The 24,121-nt window shown below is 41.8% G+C and overlaps 1 protein-coding gene across 3 annotated transcripts; it reads left to right on the forward strand.

Moving 5' to 3' along the window:
- The first annotated feature begins 1,144 nt into the window (after positions 1–1,144).
- Positions 1,145–23,131, forward strand: ENOSF1 (enolase superfamily member 1). Of its 3 annotated transcripts, none has more exons than XM_054985977.1 (16): positions 1,145–1,357; positions 1,790–1,898; positions 7,842–7,957; positions 9,072–9,158; positions 9,840–9,866; positions 13,272–13,344; positions 13,833–13,871; positions 14,428–14,510; positions 14,869–14,903; positions 16,296–16,383; positions 17,220–17,354; positions 18,072–18,113; positions 19,162–19,291; positions 19,575–19,674; positions 21,252–21,333; positions 22,388–22,539. In XM_054985977.1, the coding sequence occupies exons 1-16, from the start codon at positions 1,274–1,276 to the stop codon at positions 22,406–22,408; spliced, it is 1,251 nt and encodes a 416-aa protein (XP_054841952.1). In that variant the 5' UTR covers positions 1,145–1,273; the 3' UTR covers positions 22,409–22,539. The 3 variants fall into 3 exon arrangements, with proteins under 3 accessions (XP_054841952.1, XP_054841951.1, XP_054841950.1); XM_054985976.1 differs by having other exon boundaries at positions 1,146–1,357; positions 7,878–7,957; positions 22,384–23,131; XM_054985975.1 differs by having other exon boundaries at positions 1,147–1,357; positions 22,384–23,131.
- The last annotated feature ends 990 nt before the right edge of the window (positions 23,132–24,121 follow it).

Below are 24,121 nucleotides of genomic sequence, written 5' to 3' on the forward strand. Positions count from 1 at the left end.
AAACAAGGTGGGATCACACTGTCATAGATGTGAACTCTTTCAGTTCTTTAATAAATAAAAAAATGATATTGCTTCTTGAATAGGTTAAATATGTATGGTTCTGCCTCTTGCTGCACTCATTTTGTGATTGTGCCCACCACCCTGTGCCAGAGTTCTAAAGATGCCCCACAGGCTAAAGAAAATAATTTCAACAGTGCAGACAGGTTCAAGGGATCCCTGCTTTTGAAGAGTTCCCCACTGTATAACAGAAGGGATAATACCCAAGCTGATGTTTCCTGCCTGTGTTTTTCTGTACAGTTTTCTAAGTAGTGTACCAGTGTTTGTTTTTTTTTAAAAATGCTGCTTGAGGTCCAGCATGAGGTTTTAACTAGATTGTAGCTCTAAAAGGAAACTTTTAAGCAGCTTATTCCTTCAGGCAGCACCTTAATGGTATTCAAGGCCTATTTTGTGATGCAGATATGAAATTGTTTGCTAGGCAGAAAATACAGCTCTTCAAATACATGTGAAGAGTTCCTTTCCTTCATCTTGCTGCTGAGAAACTAGACCAGAGGCGGGACCCAAAAATCATTTGCATTCACAATCCCAGCTCATCCATACAATCTCACACATCATGGAAGAAATGTCTATTTTAGATCTGAAATGAAAGGATTTAAACAGGTCCTCAGCCATAGGATATCAATTCGCACTCAAGATGAGCTCTGCTCCTAGACCTCTTTCAGAAACTGTACGCCAATTTTGGTACCAATTTTGCCGCAAAAATAAACAGGAATCTTGCGGTAATTGTAAATAGATGTATATTTTTATTCTAGCACAAACTCTCGTGGACTAGAGCTCACTTCGTCAGACGCGTGTAGTTAGTTGGTCTTCATAAACTTAATCTACATGCTTATATATACGTGAGCGAAATTATGAAGAAAACGAAATGTAAGCTGGGTTGGGGCCCGTAAAGCTTCGTGAAATACAAACTGACTTGGAAAGTGAATTCCAGTCGTACAGAAGACTGCTCAGCAATCCTAAACACATTTACGCTGACGAAAGCCTTATTTGCTACAATGAGGCTGGCTGCCAAACCGGAGCCCTTTCTCGGTCCGCAGCGACCGCCCCTCCTCCGGTTCCTCCTTCGGCATCTGCTCGCTCCGCTTCCTTTCTCCTCCAAACACGCCCACGAGCGCCCCGCGCCCCAATCAGCTTCAAGCCCAGCTCGTGGGGGCCGGAGGAAGGGGCTGCGGCTGCGGCTTCTTCGCGGAGTGTGCGTTGGAGCTTCTCCGTAGCCATGAGTAGGGGTCGGATCACGGGGCTGACAGTCAGCGACGTCCGGTTCCCCACCTCTCTGGCCCGCCATGGCTCAGACGCTATGGTAAGCAATGCCGTCAAGCTGCTTCGGCCGCCGCTTTGTGAGCGACGCCCACGAGACCTCGCAGTTGGTCTGCGGTGCGGCGGGACAGAGACAGGCTGCAACAGGCCTTTCTGCACCGAGATAAAAGCTAGAGTTGGCCAAGCGGATCGAGGTCGGCTGAAAAGTTACCTGATCCTCTCAGACAGCCTGCCCGCTCCCCAAGATAAACAGGCCGGTGGAGAAGCATCTCTAACACTAAACTGGGTTGGGGAACCATGTGAATTCACATGTTACATGCTTTGCACTCTGTTATTTTGACAAAACAGAGAAAGACACCCACCCATCTCACCCACTGAACTGTGGATATGTGGATGATCCCGTGTTAGTTTGTGTTAGATTTGGACCTCTGTGTGTTAACTTCTACTATTTGGGGGTGTTTCTGCTCTCGTTTAGCATCCTGACCCCGATTATTCAGCAGCCTATGTTGTCATAGAAACCGATGCTCCTGATGGACTCAAAGGTTGTGGATTAACATTTACGTTGGGTAAAGGCACTGAAGTGGGTAAGTAGTTCTGCTGCCCCTAATTTAAAGTAGATGTGAATCACCATGAGAACATCAGTCTGATGTTTGGAAATGGTCTCTCAAAGGTGAGCTGCCATAAGAGCAGGCTGGAAATCAAGGCACATTCTTGATCTTTGTTCTAATAGGTTACCTATTGGAACTGCATTTCTGCAAAACCATGGAGAAGGGAAAGCATGTTAATCTTTACTGTCCTGGGCTGAGTTTCGGTATGACCACACAACGTCAGCCGGAAGGGGAGGAGCTGTGTCTCAGTGAGAGTGAAACCTTGCATGCAGATTCAGACTCCTCCTCCAGCTACAGGGAGCAGGGCCTGGAAGACCGGGGAGCCTGTCAGTAGAGATACGACCAATAATCTGAATAGGAATAAGAACACTTCATGTGCTGATCGATCCCTTAATATGCTGCTGTCACTTTCCATTGTCTTACATAGAGATTCTCAGGATTGATGCACATTTCAGCTCCTGCTGTACAGGCAGGCTGCTAGGAAAGTGTTTTACCCATAATTAATGGTGCCGTATTAGGTGTGTAATATGTGTTTAAAAGCCTTTTCTCTTGTACGTCATCCAAAAACATGCTGATGCTAGCAGTCACCAAAATGTGTAACACTAATGCAAAATGCTGTGCATGTGAGTAACTTTTGTTTGACTTGTTTGTTTTTGTGGCTGGTTTCCTGAGTGCCACTACTAGGCAAATGGCTTCTTAGCTGTCTCCACCTGGTGGCTGCAATTTTTAAATCAGCCCTTCTTCTCTGGGCTTAATTTATTTAATTTCATTGTAGATTTGCATGACATTGAGCTATGCTCATTCAGCAATCTGTTTTACATTTCAAGGAATAATTGGGAATTGTACATTTTCTGCTGGCATTTTTGTCAAACAGAATAAGGATTCATTTTGTTTGCTAACAATATGGGTATAAAATGATGGTATGAAATTATGCAAATAGGAATTCAGCTGCAGGTACTTTCACAAGCATAATAAACATTTTACTCTTTTTCTTGGTGCTGTTTTGGATGCCTCCCCCCCATCTGATGGATGCCTCATCTGTTGCATTTTCTGCTCAGTATAGCAAGCTTTCAAAATCTGATGCTCCTTTTGATAACAACATATATAGGGTAGATCCAGCCAGCTATTCTGCTGTTAAAAAGAGAGAAGGGGATTCCCTTTAACCCTCATAAAGGTAATGCTAGGGATCTTCATGGACAAAAAACATGTAGTACACTGACTGTAGTATAGAAAGAAATTTGGTGTGATAGAATGAAAAAGCTGGTTGCATTCAACCCACCATCTGTTCCATACTGCTGCTATATCTCCGTTTATCATTACAAGCAGTAATATTGCTCAAACAACAGTGATAACCCCAATTGAATGATGCACCTTGAAACTCTCTTTTGACAAACTTTTTCTCTTCTCACTTGACATGGAGAGATTGGTTCTTACCATCCCAAATAAAACAGGGTTAACATACCTGTAACTTATGTTCATCGAGTTCTTCTGTGCTGACACACATGGGGACTGCGCAGGCGCAGGCCAGCCGCCGGAGAATTTTCTAGAGCTTCCATGGCTCCGAAGGGGCCGTTTGTCGCGCGCCTCAGCGACCGTTTTCCCGCCCAAACGGTCACGTGATCCTCCAGCGACCAACGGCCCCTTCCCTCAGTTCTCCCTTGCCGCCGCTTGACCAACACACTTCAGCCGTAACACCTTAAAAACACCAATATCCGTTACAGCCATCACAGTATTGTGCATTGGAGTTCACAGCGGGGTAGGAGGGAGGGTTGTGTGTCAGCACAGAAGAACTCGATGAACATAAGTTACAGGTATGTTAACCCTGTTTTCATCTTCGTTCTTCTGTGCCTCCACACATGGGAGTGTACCAAGCTTCACACAATAAGGAAGGCGGGGGTGAAGTCCAACACAATTTTATTGAACAAACAAGATCAAAAATAAATAGATATGCGTATATACATCTATGTAAAAAACTGTGTAAGGACACATAAATATTCAATATTTACATATATACACACCCCCAGGTACATATATACACACTTTCACTCAAGGGTACCCAGCAGGTACGCCAAGAAAGTCATTCCAAACTCCCTCAGGAAAAAAGGGAGTGTAAGACAGCCTTGGCCACAGATACATCCTGCTCCGCATTGACATCAACGGCGTAGTGCCTGACAAAGGTGTCTGCAGAGGACCATGTGGCTGCTTTACAAATGTTAACCAGGGGCACCCCCCTGAGGAGTGCCGAAGAGGATGCTTGGGACCGCGTGGAGTGGGCTCTGACATGAAGCGGGCAAGCCACCCCTGCCAGGGAATAGGCCTTGCTAATGGCCGTCACAATCCACCTAGACAGGGTCTGTGAGGAAGCCCTGTTACCCTTGTCCTTGGCCCCAAAACATACAAACAGGTGAGGACTGGCGCGGAATCCCTTCGTCCTATCCAGGTAATAGGCTAGGGCCCTCTTCAAGTCTAGGGTATGGAGGGCCTTTTCCCCCTTAGAGGAGGGTTGAGGAAAGAATGCAGGCAGTGAGATATCCTGCGAGAGGTGGAAGGCGGACACCACCTTGGGCAGGAACTCAAGGCAGGGACGCAGGACCACTTTGTTGGGATGAAACACAAGAAAGGGAGGGTCAGACCGCAGTGCAGACAGCTCACTGACCCTTCTGGCCGACGTGACGGCCACCAAGAATGCTACCTTGTAGGATAGCATATCCAAGGGGCATGTAGCCATAGGTTCAAATGGAGGCAACATGAGATGTGAGAGCACCAAGGACAGTGACCACCGAGGCACTGGCGCAGACACAGGTGGGTAAAGATTGTACATGCCCTTAAGGAACTGGCGGGATTGCGAGTGAGAAAACACCGTAGCACCCTCAATTCGGGTGTGAGCAGCTGATATCGCTGCCAAGTGTACCTTGAGGGAGGACACCTTCAAGCCCAGGCCACGCAAGTGGCACAAATACTCGAACACAACCCCCAAGGGACTGCTCTCGGGCACCACTCCTCTGGCAAGTGCCCAGAGCTCAAACCTGCGCCACTTGGCCGCATAAGCGCGCCTAGTGGATGGCCGACGAGCATTCAGGAGGACCCTCTGTACCTCGTCAGTAAAGCCTACAGGGGAGGAACGATCCGCCAAGCCGTTAGGTGCAGCTTCCTGGGATCGTGGTGGACTAGGCTCCCGTTTAGGAGAAGGTCTTGCCGAGGGGGCAGACTGACATATGTCCGTTGGGACAGCCGCAGGAGCTTCGGGAACCAAACCTGCCGTGGCCAGAAGGGGGCCACTAGGATGCAGTCTGTCCCGTCCTCCTCTATCTTGCACAGGACCCTGGGAATCAAGGGGAATGGAGGAAACATGTAGTGCAAGCCCTGCGTCCACGTAAACTGGAAGGCATCCCCAATAGAGAGGGGGTCGCTCCCTGCCCTGGAACAGAACGTGTGGGCCTTGGTGGTTGCCGCAGTGGCGAACACGTCTATCACTGGATGACCCCACATCCGGAAGATCGGCCCAACGCACTCTACGTTCAGCTCCCACTCGTGGTCCAGTAAAGGGACCCTGCTGAGGGCATCTGCCCGGGCATTGTCTGACCCAGCCACGTGTATAGCACGGAGCGACACGCCGTTCTTGATAGCCCACTGCCAAGTGAGTGTGGCTTCCCGGCACAGGGCCATGGACACTGTGCCCCCCTGCTGATTCACGTAGTACATGGCAGTCGTGTTGTCCGTCTGCACCAACACCTGACGATTTCTCAGCAGTGCTGTAAGAGACACAAGTGCGAAACGAATGGCCCTTAGTTCAAGCACATTGATATGGAGGGTCTTTTCCCTGTCAGACCAGACATCTTGCACAGACACATCACCACAGTAAGCCCCCCATCCCAACAGAGAGGCATCAGTGGTAACCGTGATGTCATGGTGTTGATACCCAAAAGGGGTCCCCTTAAACAAGTTGTCATCCGACAGCCACCAGTCCAAGGAGGAGAGGATGACCCTCGGGATAGAGAATTTGAGGGACGGAGGGTGCAGCAGAGCATCGTACCTCCGCACAAACCAGTTCTGGAGAGGGCGCATACGCAGCCTAGCGAAAGGCACCACAGAGGTGGCTGCTGCCATATGCCCTAGTAAGCACTGGATAGCGCGCACAGACTGGAACCGGTTCCTTTTAAACATGGACACTAGACCCCTTAGGGTCCGAGCCCTCTCCAAAGGGAGCAGGGCCTTACCCTCCACAGAGTCTAACAGTGCGCCAATGTAGGACACCTTGCAGCTGGGCACCAGCTTGGATTTCTCCAAGTTCACCAGGAGCCCCAGGCGTTGGCAAGTGCTAAGTACCAAGCCAATGTCCTGCACCAGCCTAGACTCCGATTCAGCCACGATGAGCCAGTCATCGAGGTACGGAAAGATGGTACAGCCCTCTTCCCGCAGGAAGGAAACCACAGGGGCCACACATTTCGTGAACACTCGTGGGGCAGTGGACAGGCCAAAGGGGAGCACCTTACAAAGATCAATCAGAAGTCAGAAAAAAGCACAAAGCACAGAGCAACGAAGCTCACGTTCTCTCCAAGCGGCGGCAAGAAGAGAACTGAGGGAAGGGGCCGTTGGTCGCTGGAGGATCACGTGACCGTTTGGGCGGGAAAACGGTCGCTGAGGCGCGCGACAAACGGCCCCTTCGGAGCCATGGAAGCTCTAGAAAATTCTCCGGCGGCTGGCCTGCGCCTGCGCAGTCCCCATGTGTGGAGGCACAGAAGAACGAAGATGAACTTCTAAATATACCTATTTCTTTTCTTTATCCCAGTTCTATTGTAAAGGAGATTAAATTACATTAGAGTTTTGTTGTTTTCTTGCCAAAAATAAGTAATTGATTTGTGGAACCTAATAATAGAAAGTCCAACCCTACTGAAGATGCATGGAAATTGTTCTGTACTTCTTGAGTCCATTTGATTAATTAAATGCATAACAGGACCTTTTTGGTGGTGCCCCTCTGAGCTGTGGAACACCCTTTCTCCTTTGCCCTTTTCATAAAAGAGCTGAAAGCTTTTTATTTGGGATACCTCTTTTAAGCTCTGTTTGTTTAGTCTTTTATTTTTTTAACTGCCACTGTAGAATTATATTGTTTAACGAGTGATTTGTTGCATATTGTTTTATTGTTTTTTATTATTTACAGTTTTGAAATGAAGCTTTATACATTTTTGTAAAAAAAATAGTTACTCTACTTGTTGTATGGGATAGAATTAGGTGATGTGAGAGACCTATGCCTGAGACCCTGGACTGCTGCTGGTAGTCAGTCCAGACAATAGACCAAGATAGACCAGTCATCTAACTCAGGACAAGGCAGCTTCATGAAAGTCAGATATTTCAGATGAGAAAAGGAAGACTTCCTTGTTTCAACAAACTTAAATTGGGTCCCAGTTCCCTTTTTGAAAGGCAGGTTTACAAATGTTAGAAATAAATTAAGCAGAAACTCTTTAACACCCATCTAAAGCAGTGAGCTTGAAACAGAGCAAAAAAGCAGGACAAATAAATATCTCTGTGATATTTATTTGATCATCTACTTTATTACATGTTAGTTCTCTCCCTCAAGGAGCTCAGGATGCCATATATCATTCTCCTCTCCTAACACCCAGCCTGTGAAGAAGGCTAGGCGGAGAGAATATGGCTAATCCAAGGTCACCCAGAGAGTGATCTTCATGTTAGAAGGAGGGTTTGAACCTGGGTTTTCCATTCTCAGTCAAACACCCTAACCATTACATCATACTTGCTCTCTACTTTGCCTATTATTTAAAAGCTAAACCATTGTCCTAACTTGTATGTTCAGTTGATAAGAGAGGTAGATTTTGTGAACTTGTACAAAAGCATCCACACAGAGTCTGGTGAATGCATAGAATGCAGTAACAAGTTCACGAAGCACACTGGTATGTTTTGCAGTTGTCTGTGCAGTCAACGCACTTTCCATCCATGTAGTTGATAAAGACTTGGATGAAATCATCAGCAATTTTCGAGGATTCTACAGGCAACTAACCAGTGATGGGCAACTCCGATGGGTAAGATATTGGACAGCATTGTAGAAAAGAGTGCAATGGATGAATGCAAAAGGTTTCACTGTATAATTAATTTTCTTAGGTTAATGGTCCTCTCATTGCAAAATATCCCTGACTACAGCAAGAAGTTCAACAAGCCACAGGGTGCATTGCAGCAACCAAAGATGTTAATGTTCTCTGACTTCTTGTAGTCCTGCAGAAAGAAAGTGTTACTCTTCTTTCGGCCTCCTATTTGACTCTTTCTTATTCAGTAAATGCAGATTCCACAGAATCCAAGAATATTCCTAGATGAATACCTCAGTAGGCACAAGATATTTTCATGTATTTACTTGAAAACATTTGTATCCTACCTTACCTGCTAAAAGCCCATGGCAGCTGACAGTGTCTCTACATGAAAAACATCTCGCATAAAATTCATCAAACCATCAACATTCAAAAACAGCTAATATAGACAAAAATATGTCAATGAATCTTCAAAAAAATCTTCTGACACTAAAGGTCTCAGTAGTCCTTCTGAAGACCAGCAGTGACAGGATTTTTGAGGTGCCCAGAGGGAGCTCATTCCACAGCAATATAAAAAAAACAAAGCATATGAACTGGTAGTGGCCAATTGTGCCAGTCTCAAGGAAGGCATATTTTAATTGGATGAACTTAGTTGGTGCACAGGGACCAACTGTGGATCCCAAGTCATGAAGAGCTTTAATAGTAAGAAACTGCACCTTGAATTGAGCCTTGAAGCAAATGAAGCTGTTTTAAAATGACATCATTTGATGGATGAGGCTCATTCTAGGTAAAAGTCAAGCAATTTGCATTTTGAACTTGACGTGCTCTGGTTGTCTTCAAGGGCAGTCCCACATAGTGGCATTACAGATCCAGAGGAGTTAGCTGTTTTAGTCTGTAGTAGCAAAATTGAAAAGAGTCCAGTAGCACCTTTAAGACTAACCAACTTTACTGTAGCATAAGCTTTCAAGAATCACAGTTCTCTTCATCAGGTGCGTCATTACAGTAATCTAAACTTGAGAAAATTAAGCAGACATGAGGGGTGATGAGTGCCTGATCACGCAAATGAAACTGTCCCTCTCTTTTATAGCTACCTACATGTTTGTTTCATCAACAGATTGGTCCAGAGAAAGGAGCTGTGCATTTAGCTACAGCTGCCATTCTGAATGCTGTCTGGGATTTATGGGCTAAACAAGAAGGGAAGGTAATGGCTTTGAACAAGGCAAAAATGTCACCATTTGCAATGTTCTGTTGTGCTGCCCAACTCTTCTGTTGCTTGAATTCAGCGATGCACAAGTGGAAACAAACGACTCAGCACAGTTCTACTTGTGCAAGATCTCATGCAATACCTGGTGCTTTCCTCCCTATATCCATTTTGTCCCGATGAAACAAATATACTTATTTCCAAGTAATTGGCATTATTCTACCCCTGCCAAATGCATGCAGAGAGTGAGCATGGGTTGCTGTGAGCATCCCTGGAAATACTAGAAATCAAGTAATGGCAGTCATACATGCATTCTGAGATCCAGTTTCTAGGAGATGCATAAGTAAGCCTTCTTCCAAGATGCCCAGCCTGGCAGAGGAAGGCAAGAAATCCCCAACCTGGCCCAAAACATCCTGGTCCTTTTCACTGAACCTATTCCTGTCTGAGGAAATAACATGAGTCCTCTGGTTGTCAAATACTAGTTTTGTATGTAAAAGGCAACCTTCCGGCTCTTTCAAACTAATTCCTAGCTTACAGGTGTAGATGAGGCCTATCACGAGCTTAAAAGAAAGGAGAGAAAATAAGTACCTACCTGTAACTTGTTTGATGACCATAGTTACTGTTGTACATGTTTAGGTATCCTGGAATATAACATAAGTGTAAATTGTTTCTTTTTTAAAGCCTCTTTGGAAATTGCTGGTTGACATGGTAAGGAAAAAAACTCTATTATTGATTTATATTTCTAGTGTGCTACATTAAAAGTAACAGTCTTAGTAGGTATGGAACCATGATTCAGCATTACATAGTTTGTGTAGTGTTTCAAAAAATAGAAGACCTTTAAGGGCTTTGTAGATTGCAGTGGTCTGTATAATTCTTGTGGTCTTCACTTCCTGAATTGTCATAAGGAAATGCTTCTACCTTGAGCTACGTACTGCCATGTCTGCAGATTTAGATACAAGTTGATCTTCCTACTGATATTAAAAATTCATTTCTTTAAAGTGCAGTAATAAAGAGATGTCATGAACTTCAAGATTAAAAAGGTCAGGATTGATTGCAACTGCTTCTGTTCTTAAATTAGTATGTAATTTGTGATCTTTAAACATTTAAGTACTATCCTATCCAGAGGTATTCCAGCCTCAGATCATTAATTTCAATGGACAAGACTGGTGTAATTCTGCATAGGACTGTACTAATAATGAAATGTGCAGAAAAAAGTAAGTAAGCCATTAAATTTGGGGCAGATGTTTTGTCCCTCAAAAATACAGATGGGGATACATGATGGTTGCTATATATAACATGGACATTTTGAGATTGATTGTATTTTTTGATTTAGTTCTTTGATTTAGTTTCTTTGATTTATCTAAACATTTTGCTTGTAGAGCAAGCTATTTGTATCATAAAACTATTATTCTGTTTATAGTTGTATCATATACCTGCTTCTATACACTGCATTCATTTTTCAATGTGGAAGGGCCTCAGGAGGACCCACAGAAACCAGGTTGCAATCAACCAATCCTTTGTTGACACTCTGAGTTTAGGCATATGATTACAATTCCATTTTGCCAGTCCACTAGCACGGAAATGCCACAGAGCACCTGTACATTTTAATATTTATGAAACGGTATCACAAATAATAATATTTTCAAACTAGCCATTTGATTTCCATTACGATAATATATCATCATTTGCGGAGTGAGACATAGTCCAGCCTCCTTCTCCAGCCATGCCCAGTAATGAAGATACATGTGGCTAATGGCCTTGATGGGTGTGCATTCCCATCTCCCATCATCATCATAAGACACAGCCATTGTGTTCTATGGGATCTGGATGAAGAACTGTATTGTGGTTACATGTCTACCTGGCTGCATATATCATTCCCAATTCACCAAGGAACTGACACATGGAAATCTGATTTTGCAGATACATCTCATCTCCTAGATTTTACCAACTTATTTAGAAGATTTATACCCTGCCTTTCTGTAATAACATATTGCAATATGATATTAAAAATGAAGATCTAGAGAAAATTATAATGGAAAACTAAACATTCCAGGATTTTCACCTCGTCTTTCTGCCCTCACAGGGCCACCAAGGCATCTAACAGATTTAAAACATACAAATTAAAATCTTAAAAGCCATTAAAACCATAAATGCATCATTAAAACAATATAAAACCAGAAATACGAAAGATGAAAATAGTTAAAGACATTGGAGAGGGAGGAGGAACCACTGAGGGAATGCCAAGTGAAACAAAGTTTTCACTGTTGGCAGAAGATGGTTATAGAAGGGGACAGATGAATCTCCCTGGGGAGAGAGTTCCAGAGTTTGGGTGCCACAACTGAGAAGGCCCTCTCCTGTGTTACCACCTGCCTAGTCTAGCAATGTGGGAGTGCCCAAAGCAGGTCCTCTGAAAATGACTGCAGTAGTAAGGTAGGTTCATAAGGGAGTAGGCAGTCTGTCAAGTATGTTGATATGAGCTTTAATGGTCAACATCCTTGAATTGTGCCCAGAAACAGATTGGAAGTCAATGTAGATGAGCCATGTCGGGAGTGATAGGTTCCCACTTGAGTTATCCTGACTACAGCATTCTGCACCAGTTGAGCTTTCTGAACAGTTCTCAAGGGCAGCACTATGTAGAAGGCATTGCAGCAATGTAATCGAGATGTAACCAGGTCAATGTACCACAGTAGCAAGATCTTTCCTTCCAAGGAAAGGCTGTGGCTGAGTAACCAGTCAAATCTGGTAAAAGGCATCCCTAGCCATAGCTGCCACCTGCTTATCTAGCAGTAAGATGGGTTCCAAGAGCACCTCCCAAACTATGCACCTGTTTCTTCAAGGGGAGCGCAGTCCCATTGATAATGGGTAATACCTTAAATCCCGGGTTAGACTTGCTCACCAGTAGCACTTCCATCTTGTTGGGATTAACCTTTGATTTATTAGCCTACATCCACGTCAGAACTGTCTCCAGGCACTGGTTCATGGTTTCTACAACCACCCTGGGGTTAGATGGAAGTACAAGATAGAGCTGAGTGTCAGCTGCATATTGGTGACAACATTCCAGTCCAAATCTCCAAATGACCTAACTCAGTAGTTTTATGTAGATGTTAAAAAGCATGTGGGGAAGATGGAGGCTTCCAGACCTCACAGGCCAAAGGCCAAGGGACTGAGCAACAATCCTCCAGCACCACTTTCTGAAACCTATCCTCTAGATAGGACAAGAACCACCACAGAACAGTGCCTCCCAATTCCATCCTGGAAAGGTGGTCCAGAAGGACACCATGACTGATGTTATTGAAAGCTGCTGAGAGGTCCAGGAGAATCAACAGAGTCACACTCCCTCTGTCCATATCCCAGTGCAGGTCATCCACCAGGGTGACCAAGGCTATTTCAGTCCCATAATCAAACCTAAAACAAGATTGGAAAGGATCTAAACAGTTTGCCTCATCTAGGAAAGCCTGAAGTTGCCCAGCGACCACCCTTTCAATCACCTTGTTCAAGAATAGAACATTTGAGATGGGTCAATAGTTAATAAGATCTCTTCGGGTCCAGGGTAGGCTTCTTTAGAAGTGGGTGCACCGCAGCCTGTTTCAAGGCTGGGGCAGTCATCTCCTCCCTCATGAAGACATTAACTTCCTCTCATACACTGTCAACTAGCCCCCCACCCTGGGCAGATTTAATAAGCCAGGAAGGGAAAGCGTATTACAAGCAGGTGCTAGGCCTCAAACCTCCATGGATCCTGTCCACATCGTCCCACTGAGTAAAAACAACTAGACAAGTCAGCACCTTATTGCTGCTAATATATAGTCCAGGCCAGAACAGATGCAAGAGATTTTATCTGCAAAGTGGATCCAGCAGGTCACCAGGCAGTCTAGTTTCTCCTGCAGACCAGATCCCAACAGGTCTCTGATCATCTGGAAAAGTGCTGTGCTTATATGAAATGATAATACAAAATTTAAAAAATTAAGACCAATAACCACTTGGATAAAACCATAAAAACCAATAGTAAAAGAGGCATTGGACCACTGGATTTGGGTGAAAGAGTTGTGAATAAGTCATTTGTGGAATTGGTAAAGTCAAGTTACGCAACAGCTAGCTCATTTTTTCCTTTTCCAGGATCCTAAACAATTATTATCGTGCATAGATTTCAGATATATTACTGATGCACTGACAGAAGAAGAAGCTTATAGTAAGTTACAGAAACGAAACCTGCATTAGCTTCCTTCAGCCTGACTTCTTGGGCTTTGCAAATAAGCAAGTCTGGAAGTGTGGTAGTTGACCATTTTTGTAAGGTACATTTCCTTTATGTATTTTTAGATATATTTTAGTAATTTTTGTACAACTACTTTGTAAAGTACACTGTTACTATTTCCATATTGCAAATAACAATGGAGAGAGGATGAACGGGGTTGAAAGTTTGAAGGAGAATATCTTGCTGATGTACAGTGAATTCATGACTAAACTGAAGTTTGAAAAGGGATACATAGTTCATAGTTCATGCTCTTAACTTCAGCATTCCAACAACTCCAGAATATCTGTTCTCCAGTTATGTGTATGGTTATTGCAGTCCCATTCACTTAGAATATGCTGTGTACTACAATTTTACTTTATAAAAATAACAATAGGTTAAAGTCATATTTTGGTTTAAGGTTATCATTTCTCTTTCCCTACCACTAGCAATACTTCAAAATGGTCTGGTGGGGAAAAAAGAAAGAGGTAAGCAACAAAGTACTTCTGTGCCGAGTGTTAAATTCTTAGTTGCACCCTAGGAAGCTCTTCAGAATCTGGGTATAGAAACTGGTGGCTGATTTTCTCTTATGACGTTTGGTGCATTGTGGGACACATTCTATACTTGAAGGCTTTTGGAAATCATATGAACCATCTGGCTATTTTATTGATTAATTGGATTGATTTTTATCCTGTCCATTTTCTAAGGAGCTTAGGATGCTGTAAAAGGTCTCTTCTGCCATCTTCTCAGCAATCTTGTGAAGTAGGTCATGCTAAGTGGGAGTAAGTAGCCCAAAGTTACCAAGTGGCAGAGTGGGTGGAGACTTGAACCATGGTCTCCATGTTTGTAATCCGGATTCTAACCAGTACACTATCCTGGGAAAGAAATGGTAAATCACCCTGTGGAATTCCAAGGTTGTAATTTGTCCTGAGGGTCTTTCCTGGCTTTTGTTTTAATGCCGTTATTGCAGGGAATCCAGATGTGTTTTCCCAAAGTTGTAAGGAAACTGCATCTGACCTCTGGTGACACTTTGTATCTTTGTAGAAGAGCAAATGCTAAAGCATGGCTACCCAGCTTATACCACGTCATGTGCCTGGCTTGGCTATACGGATCAGCAACTTAAACAGGTTGGGCTCTTCCATCATCTCATTTAGACCTCTCCTTTGATTTCAGTGTGGAAACACTTAGCAAATATAACTGGTTCAGTTGCTAGCAAGTTCAATTTTAAACTGACATTGTCAGATACTGCCTGATTTGGTATGCATATTGGTTAGTATTCTGTAAACTAGTTTAAACATAACCATGGTAGTTGTGTAAGGGATAGGGCCTGGGACCAAGCCTCAGAATTAGATTTCTTCCTACAGCACTGGTGCTACATAAAATAAAATACCTTTTAACAGCTTAACAAATACAGCTGAAAGTTTTGATCAAATGGCTGTTTTCACTTAGTATATATCTATATAACTGATGTAACTTTCTTCGCAGCTGTGTACTGAAGCGCTGAAGGATGGTTGGACCAGGTATAAAACAGTTCTTGTACTGAATGCTTCACTTCTTAGATGATGATGATGATAACAACAATAACAATAACAACTGTGCTTATATACCGCTCTTCTAGACAGATTAGTGCCTCACCCAGAGCGGTGAACAAGTTAGTGTTATTATTATCCCCACAATACAGCTGGGGAGCTGGGGCTGAGAGGAGTGGCTTACCCAAGGCCACCTACTGAGCTCATGGTAGTAGTGGGATTCAAACCAGTAAAGTGCTGATTCACAGACAAACCACTTAATCACTGTGCTACAGCAGCTTTTCTGCAGATATGCAAGAAATGTATGACAGGAAAGGCTGGGTTTGCAAGGAAAAGTGCTGGGGGGGGGTACACTCAGGACTAGTGCTACTGGCCTGTTGTACCAATGCTACTGTGTGAACATACATTCAGGTGCATGTGCACACTTATCCTGGAGGGGAGGGTTTGGGTTATTTCAGATCACAGCTCCGGATAAGGCTTCTGTCAAAGCCTTATCCATCACTCATTGAAATTGGGTACATCCAATGAGCAATAAATGCAACAAGCCATGTTCATTGATATCAACCCTTGAGAAAGCATAAAGCATGAAACGGGGGACTAGTGATCTGTTGGGTGGTGCCACAGCCAGCGGCGTCCCACAGGCAGAGCTGTGATCTGAAATATAAAAGCAGTTCATTACACAGAGCTGATAAATCGCTAAAAGACTACCACTTACCTCTATCCATTGGGAGCCTCGGGTGGATCATCATCCTTGAGCCTGCAAAAAAGAACAATAAGCATAGATATAAGAACCCACACGGACTGTACCTTTAAGAATTGTATTTGTAGTTTAAATGGTGATGTGAAGCATTGAATGGTGATGAGTTCATTTGTACTCTATTGGATTGTCATGTATTGTATGAATTATTACTGTTTATAGTTGTATTTATTACACTGTATTCACTTAACACTTTGAACACTTGTTAAATAGACTCTTTAAGGTTATTTGAGAACTTGATCAATTTCTGGTGGGAGAATCTTGGTTTAGCTGAAATCACACTGAAGTCAATGGGACTTCTATACCGGTATATTCACTTGAAATATTTTTCAAATCCTGTAGTCCAGAATGGGCTTCATCTTGAAAAAAGCTCTATGCTCAATCTGAACCGAGTCCAAGTTTGTTTTAGGTGAACACGTTCCAAATCCTAGGAAAGCACACCCGTCAGTATTTTTTAAAATGCTTTTTAAAATGGGATAGTGTTAGGACTTAATGATCAAACAAAAACATGATCATGTGTAATGCTCTCCAGTCCCATGAAGTTGATCATAGAGAGTAAACCATTGTTGTCAACATTTTATACATTTTTGAATAATTTGTACATTTCATTGCAAATGTGTCTCTAGGTTCAAAGTGAAAGTTGGAGCAAATCTCCAGGATGACATTCGGAGATGCAAACTTGTTAGAGAAATGATTGGGCCTGAAAATATACTGGTATATACATATACATAAATTAATCCAAGGTTCCATTTTGATATAAATATATGTTGTGTGTTAATTAGTTACTGAGTTGAGACCTGTATTTAGCTTTGCTTTAGAATATGCATGCCTGGCTTGGGGCAGCCTGGTGGCCATATCAAGTCTGCTGACCATTTCATGAACCTCTGTTTTCATTCAAAGGGCTTTTCTTTGTTCTTCTGATGGCTGGTTAATCCAGGATTACTGTACTTATGATGCAGTGTAAATGCATTACTAACAATTATCAGGGGCTTGCATGGAAATACCATTTGCTTATGTATGATAGTCACTTTTTAACATACTCTAGGAATGCATATATAATATCTTAAAGGAAACTCAGCATCCTGACTTCAAGAAGTGAACATTTGGATTAACGAACAGTTAGAGCAAAATGGAACCTTTAACTCTTTTCTTATTGGTAGTGTAAGACTTGCGGTTCCTGGTTAAAATGTTGTGGAAGAACATAACAAATATGTGATATGATAGCCATTATTTTTTCAGCTTTTATAACAAGTTAACAAGAGTCCTTTATATGTCACAACTAATTAGAGCTTTGGTTTACTAAAATGGTTCATTCTCATAGTTGATTGCATTGCTTTTCCTTATTTTATTGGATTTTAGCAAATGTTGGCTAGCAGATATTACAAGGTCAGATTGTTTCGCAACTCAGCGGAAAGATGCTAGATTGCCTCATAAGAAGAGCTTGGCTCATATTCTTGATGCTTTCCATCTTTCTCAAATCAACATTATGGTTGTTATAGCAATGCACTCAATAGCATTACAGAATGAATTCAATCTGTAACTGTTCTCAGATGCTGGATGCTAACCAGCGATGGGAAGTGGAAGAAGCCATAGAGTGGGTTGCTAAACTAGCTGAATTCAAGCCACTATGGATTGAGGAACCAACTTCCCCTGATGATATCCTTGGGCACGCAACCATTTCTAAGGTTAGAGGTCTTGTTTTTGTCTCAGTATGATGGCAGAGTTGCTGTACCAGAGAACTAGGATGATTTATAGATGAGGGAGCAATCCTTAGAGAGCTCAAAACTCAGGCTGAATAAGTTGTCAGAAGTCATTAAAACATGCTTGCCACAGGATCCTGTCACATACGCAGTATGAATTCCATTAAATTTAAATGAGTAACATATTTTTGAAGCCTTTAATAAAAGCTGAAAGACTAATATTGGCATGTGCAAGCCAACCAGCAATGATCCCAAAATGTATGTGACTCATCCACTTTTTAGCGTGTTTGGATTAAACTTCAAATTATATTAGAAATATTGTACTAGCCAAGGATTTGTGATCAAAACTTATTAGCACGCCAGTGGGCCCACATGTATATTGTAGCCAAAGTCTAGCATGGAGTTAGGTGTCCTTAAGCTCCAGTGATTTCAGTGGGACTTCTATGTGCATAAATAACTGCTCTGAGTTGTGATTTAAGTGTGTTCTTGATGGCAGCACACACCCATTTATGTAACTCTTCACACTTAATTGATTAAGCACAAAAAAAACACACCACCCTAACCCTTAAATAGTTTCCCTTCAGTTTTCTGCTAATTTTATAATAGTCATGGAAACATAATGTTTTGGCTTTCCACAGTGAATAACTGCACTGGGGAAAACTCAGAAAATTGTGCCCTTTCATGAACTTTCTTTCATTGTAGGCTTTGGCACCATTAGGAATTGGTGTTGCAACAGGAGAACAAGTAAGTGGATTTACTTACCCATTCTTTATTATAGCATGATATTTTGGAAGAATACAGTGACTGTTCATGGGAATGTGGTATTAGTAATCATTTCATACCTGCTCATCTCAGCTCTTCTGCACACACACATTTAATTGGACAATATAGCAAAGTTTTGTTGAGTGCTGACCATTAGAGGACATTGTTACTTTCATGATTCCACGAAATCAAAGGAAAACGTGAATTCAAATTCATTTATTTTTAATATTAGTGCTGCCATGTTAGTCCAGAAAAGAATCCAGCCATGTAGTTCCAGGCATGCCTTCCCATGGCATGGTAAAATTCTTCATGCAGAGTGCTCATTGGTAGTGATCTTCTGCTCTTCTGCCTGCTATCTCTCAGTTATAAAGTCAATTGGTATAATCTTTACATCTCATAAGAAGATATGCTGCTAAACAGACACAAATGTATGGCTGCCATGCAATGGCTAAATTGGAATTGATGATTTTTCAGAATGTTTTTCAGTGACTCTGAATACAGCCATGTGGAAAAAGGCTAGTGTGAACTGGGCTATACACAGGGAAGCCAGTAGTTGCCTCTGTGGTCATTGCTGGAAAATGTACATCTACTGTAATTCAAGTGCCTTCTCCCCATATATACAGATTGCTCTCATGCAATCATGTACTTGCATACGTGATAGTATAGAGGAGACATTGACAGGATTCTTTAATGGTGTGTATGCTGCATAAAAAGTTGGAAGGATTTGTATAATGTCCATATGGTCTATTCAAGTGATATTTCCTGCTTCTGACCCCCACCCCACCCCACCCCACTGTACAAAATACAATAGGAGCATATCTCAGGCCTTCATATTCTCTGCAGCATGCACAAAGTAAATATATATATCACTTTTGTATCATGTTCCCCTAGTTTGCTACACGTATCCACAAGGTACATCATATCTCCTTATGATATGATGCTATGATGATACATTCTGATCTTTGATGTTATATTGAACATGAGAATTGGCAAATCTTGAAAACTGAGTGCTTGTTTTCTTTTTCTGCAGTGCCATAACAGAGTGATATTTAAGCAGCTCCTTCAGGCTCAGGCCCTAAGCTTTGTCCAAGTGGATAGCTGCAGGCTGGGTAGTGTCAATGAAAACCTGTCTGTGTTTTTGATGGCCAAGAAGTTTCAAAGTAAGGCTCTGAAAAAACTGCAGTACCACTAAAAACCTCTCTTTTCTAGGACAGTCATGTTAGTTCATGATTTTTATAAGTTGCTTTATTTTATATGACCTGTTATGGCCAATGTACATTGTAGTTGGAGAGCTGAAGTTTTTTTCAGCAAACTTCTTTTTTAAAAGACAGGAATGTGATGCATGAATATATGCAAGTATATAATTGTACATTCCTAATAGTTTGGTCTTTTTTTTCATCAGTGACTATGATCTTGGTATCATGTTTTATTTATTTATTTCAGTCCCTGTTTGTCCTCATGCTGGAGGAGTTGGACTTTGTGAGTTGGTGCAACACTTGATAATATTTGACTACATTTCAATATCTGGTAGCCTTAAGAATAGGTTTGTAATTTCTCAATTTCTCCTACATTGCAATACAGTCCCAATCAAAAGTTTTGATATTTAGAATCCAAGTCTAGGGCTGATTCTGCACACGTTGGATAATGCACTTTCAATGCACTTTAGCTATCGTTTGGAAGTGGATTTTTTGTTTCACACTCGAAAAATGATCTCTAAAGAGGATTGGAAGTGCACTATCCAATGTGTGCAGAATCAGCCAAGGTTTTGTTGAGGAAAACCAAATTTTTCTGTAACTAAATGCATTCAGGATAAAGCTCTGCTGTTCCCTGCCATAACTGAAACAGTGTTATTTAGTTATTAATGTTGTACTGAAACGAGGAAGATTCCAATTCATATCTCCGCTCAGTCAGTTACCTTGCGCTAGTCATTTTCTCTAGGAGTGTGCAGTTCAGTTTGGAATTCATATTAAAATACCACATTTAGGCTGATTTGGTGGAATCTGGGTATTTCAAATAAAAAATCAGGTATCTTGAAATATTGCCAGATTTTCAAAAAAAATAGTAAAATTTGGCCATTGTTTTCTATGGCAAAATCACTCTTGGAACTATGTAGTGGGCTAGAGGGGTAATTTTTCAACCAAACTTCACCAAATTTGGTGGGAATCTACTATTGACTATTCTCTAAACCCACCAAGTTTCATGAAGACTGGACCCAAAGAAGGTGCCCTCATCCATTCTCCATTATTCCCTATGGGGAGTATTTGGGGGGTGACATTTTCCCTGCAAACTCCACCAAATCGTCAGGGGACCTACTCCTGACTGTCCTCTAAAGACCCCCAAGTTTTTAGAAGATTGGACCCAGAGGGCCCATTCTACGAGCCCCTGAAAAGGTGCCCCCAGTTACTCCATTGGTTCCTATGGGGAAAAAAGTCAAAGCTGACTCCCATCGCAGAAACACACTGGGGCAAGACTGCCATGGTCAAGGCACACTCCCAGATGCAAGCTGATCTCATCCCAGAGAAAGCCCAAGAGAATCAAACTGAAGCACAGGAACCTGCAGAACCAAAGTGAAGGAAAGAGACCAACATCACATCAAAGAATCATATCCATTCCACCCAAACCAAACTGTTGCAATTTAGCCCAACAGAACCAGTGCCATTCACAGTAGCCAGACGCTGGGTTCAGCCAGTGGGGGAAACACCACAGAACACTAAGCTGCACACAAGCACAAGGCATTCCCCTTGTGCTTCCCAGAGTGATTGTCCCATAGAAAACAATGGCTGGGTTTTTCAGAAATACCCAAATCGAATTAGAGACTCAATTCAGAATTTGGGGGATTCTGAATTTTTTCCTCAGATTTAGTAAAAAAACAGATTTACCAGTGAGGTTTTTTTGGTGCACACCTCTTAATTCTCTCACCCTAGTCAAACCAACCACACCAGTTTGTTGTGAGTATAAAGTAGTGAAGGGAAGAATTACATATGCAGCACCAAGGTTGTTGAAGAAAGGGTGAGGAAAAGTTTTCATCTGCTGTAAACTCTGGATGCTTATAGCAGGCATTCAGTGATGAAGGTGGGAAACTATACAAACCGTGAACATACTATTTGTCTTCACCTATAGGATGTGTGAATACATGGACCATCTACATGAACATTTCAAGAATCCTGTTGTAATCGTGAATGCATCCTATATACCACCCCAGGTATTGCTGGCATGGGCTTGTAACATAAGATTTCCCTATGAACACCTAGTAAGGAAGGAGCAAAAAGGAGAGCCAGATACTTAACACACAGCATGTACAAGTCTTTCTCTTGGGTCTGTTTTAAAATTGGTACTCCACGCCATTTTCTTCCAGTCCTTCAGAAGTTTCTATAGGTTTTTGGATTAGATTTTGCTTTTAAGCACTGTTTTCTGGTATTTTCCAAAACCACAGTGTTTAGCCATGTTGTATTTATAGACAAAACAGTTGAAGTGGCGGTTCTCTTTCAAAATTACTGTAGTGTTAAATTGTTTTGTCGTTAGCATCAATCAATACATCCAGGCTAAGTAATATGAACCAAAATGCAATGTTGGCACAGTACTTATATTTAGCAAAAACTGCTGCAAATTAATGGAAGTCCATTTGCATCTCTTTCACCTTAAATTAAGTTGGCTTAAATCTGCCTAAAGCCCTAGGTCAGAACAGTGACAGAAGATATGGTATTTAAGGTACTCATGGCTGTAATTGTATGCACTAGGATTGGACTGCATGGTTATGTTGTGGAGGTCTTTGTGTTCTGTTCTTTGGAATTAATGTAATATGGTAATTATCTACCTGAGTTTCAAGAGGAAGAGTTAAAAAAAATATATGGACTAAAGTGACTTTTTCCATTTGAAGTATCACCCTCCTGGGCCATTGCTCTTGGCTTCAATACATTGTGGGGAGGCTTGTGTGACTTCTAATCATTGCTAGTTTGCTAATTTGGATTTTGAGGTTCATCTGGTCTCTGTAGGCTCAGGAAATTGGCTTTCTGAAAACAAAATGACATAGAATGCAAAGGTTTGTAAATGGGGAAATTAAATTTAGTGGAAATATTTTCTATTCAGCTGATTAAACTTTTTGGCTGCCTTTGCTGTTTCACCACATACAATTCTTGAAGGAGCAGTCTCCAAGATCTACTGCAGAACAAAATACTCTTCTGGGAAAGCACAAATTTCTTGTTCTAGCTGTGATAATATGTTTAAATTCAAATTGTTTTTCCATTCATATAAGGCAGCTGGATATTCCACTGAAATGAAAGACGATTCAGTAAGGAAGTATCAGTTTCCACAAGGAGAAGTATGGCAGAAGCTCCTGTCTGAACGTAACATACAGCTGAAATAGACTTAATTTTTAAGCAGAAGATCAAATGCCCCTGAGCTGTTTTGCAACCGCAAATCGTTGTTTTTGCTGAACTATGTGAGGATTTCAGATTCAAAAGATACGTTTTACGTAAGCTGGGGAAATCTTTCTGAAACCAAAATAAATTGCCTTCCTAATGGTACAATTTTTGATTAGTTCAAGAATAGGTAAAAAGGTAAAGGTAGTCCCCTGTGCAAGCACCGAGTCATTACTGACCCCTGGTGGGATGTCGCATCATGACGTTTTCTTGGCAGACTTTTTACGAGGTGGTTTGCCATTGCCTTCTCCAGTCATCTACACTTTACCCCCAGGAAACAGGGTACTCATTTTACTTACCCCAGAAGGATAGAAGGCTAAGTCAACCTTGAGCTGGCTATCTGAACCTGGCTTCTGCCAGGATCGAACTCAGGTTATGAGCAGAGCTTGGGCTGCAGTACTACAGCTTGCCACGGGGCTCAAGAATAAAAAAATCTTTTAATACTTAAGCTTAAAAAAGTTTGTGATTTACCTTTCTTGAAGCTATTGCAAAAAATACAGGACTATATAATGAAGGATCTCTTTTTATTGTGCCTGGTTGATGCATTTGAAAGTTTCAAATAAACTATACAAATGCTGTGTACTTCATTGTCATGTATTTGAGAGCATTATCTAGGATGTTTACACTTGCAAAAAGAGGTCATCAGGATTCTTAAAAATCAGAAGTGCATAGAAGCTGTGGACACTGGGTAGTTTGAAAAGTCTAGCTACAATAAGGAAACATGGATTTCAGGTAACTAGGAGAAAACAGACGCAAATGAGATTTACATCAAACCCTGAAAAGAGATTTAAAAAAACAAAAATTTGTCACCTGTCATTTGCTGTCCTATTTGCAAGAGACAGGGTTCACCTAGTACACTGATAAGAGACAATATGCTTCTGTTTATGGTGATAAACTGGCACAATGTAAACATGTCATATAGTTAAAAGTTCAAAAAGGGGGAAAGACTGTACATCTCTATGTACTCAATCTCAGTTCATAATGCCAAGGGATTAGATAAATCTCTTGTAGTTTTAAAAATGCAGCAGTCACCTGACTTTCCAAAACTTCCTGAGAACTTCCTGTTGCCAGCCCCTCCCCTTTACTTGTACACCCCTACTCCTAGCCTGAATTTATGTACTGCATGTGGAGCACTGAGCAAGCTTCAGTCCTGAGAGGCAGGCACAGAACATGTGGATCTTTGCATCAATGACACTGCCAGCAACATCAATAATCTTGCGGCTGTGACAATTTTTGAAAAAGCCTTTTTTCAAGAAGAAACTGGGAAGATAAGTAGTGCAATACAGGACTAATATAATCAAACCCCACCAACTGGAAGACTAAGAACCTCTCCCTTTATTATCTTATATATGGTATGCAATCACTGACCATTAATGTAATCTGGATGTTAAGTGCTGTATGACTCTGGCCAGTTTTACTTGCATTCTCAACCAGACTTTTTGCTTAGATTTTGTGTGTGACTTTCTATAGTATGTATTTTTAATCATAATTACTTGTACCATTTATACTTGGTTGTGCAAGCATGCCTGATTGATTCTTAATGTTTTTAGTATATTCCAGCGGAGGGGTAAC

This window comes from Eublepharis macularius, chromosome 7 (genome assembly GCF_028583425.1).
Source record: "Eublepharis macularius isolate TG4126 chromosome 7, MPM_Emac_v1.0, whole genome shotgun sequence".
Lineage (NCBI taxonomy): Eukaryota > Metazoa > Chordata > Lepidosauria > Squamata > Eublepharidae > Eublepharis > Eublepharis macularius.

Excerpts from the sequence above, each read along its gene's own strand:
- ENOSF1 (XM_054985975.1), top strand. The coding sequence starts at position 1,274 with ATGAGTAGGGGTCGGATCACGGGGCTGACAGTCAGCGACGTCCGGTTC. Across the intron at positions 9,159-9,839 it reads GGGCTAAACAAGAAGGGAAG|CCTCTTTGGAAATTGCTGGT; the intron begins GTAATGGCTTTG and ends TCTTTTTTAAAG. Across the intron at positions 18,114-19,161 it reads GTGTTGCAACAGGAGAACAA|TGCCATAACAGAGTGATATT; the intron begins GTAAGTGGATTT and ends CTTTTTCTGCAG.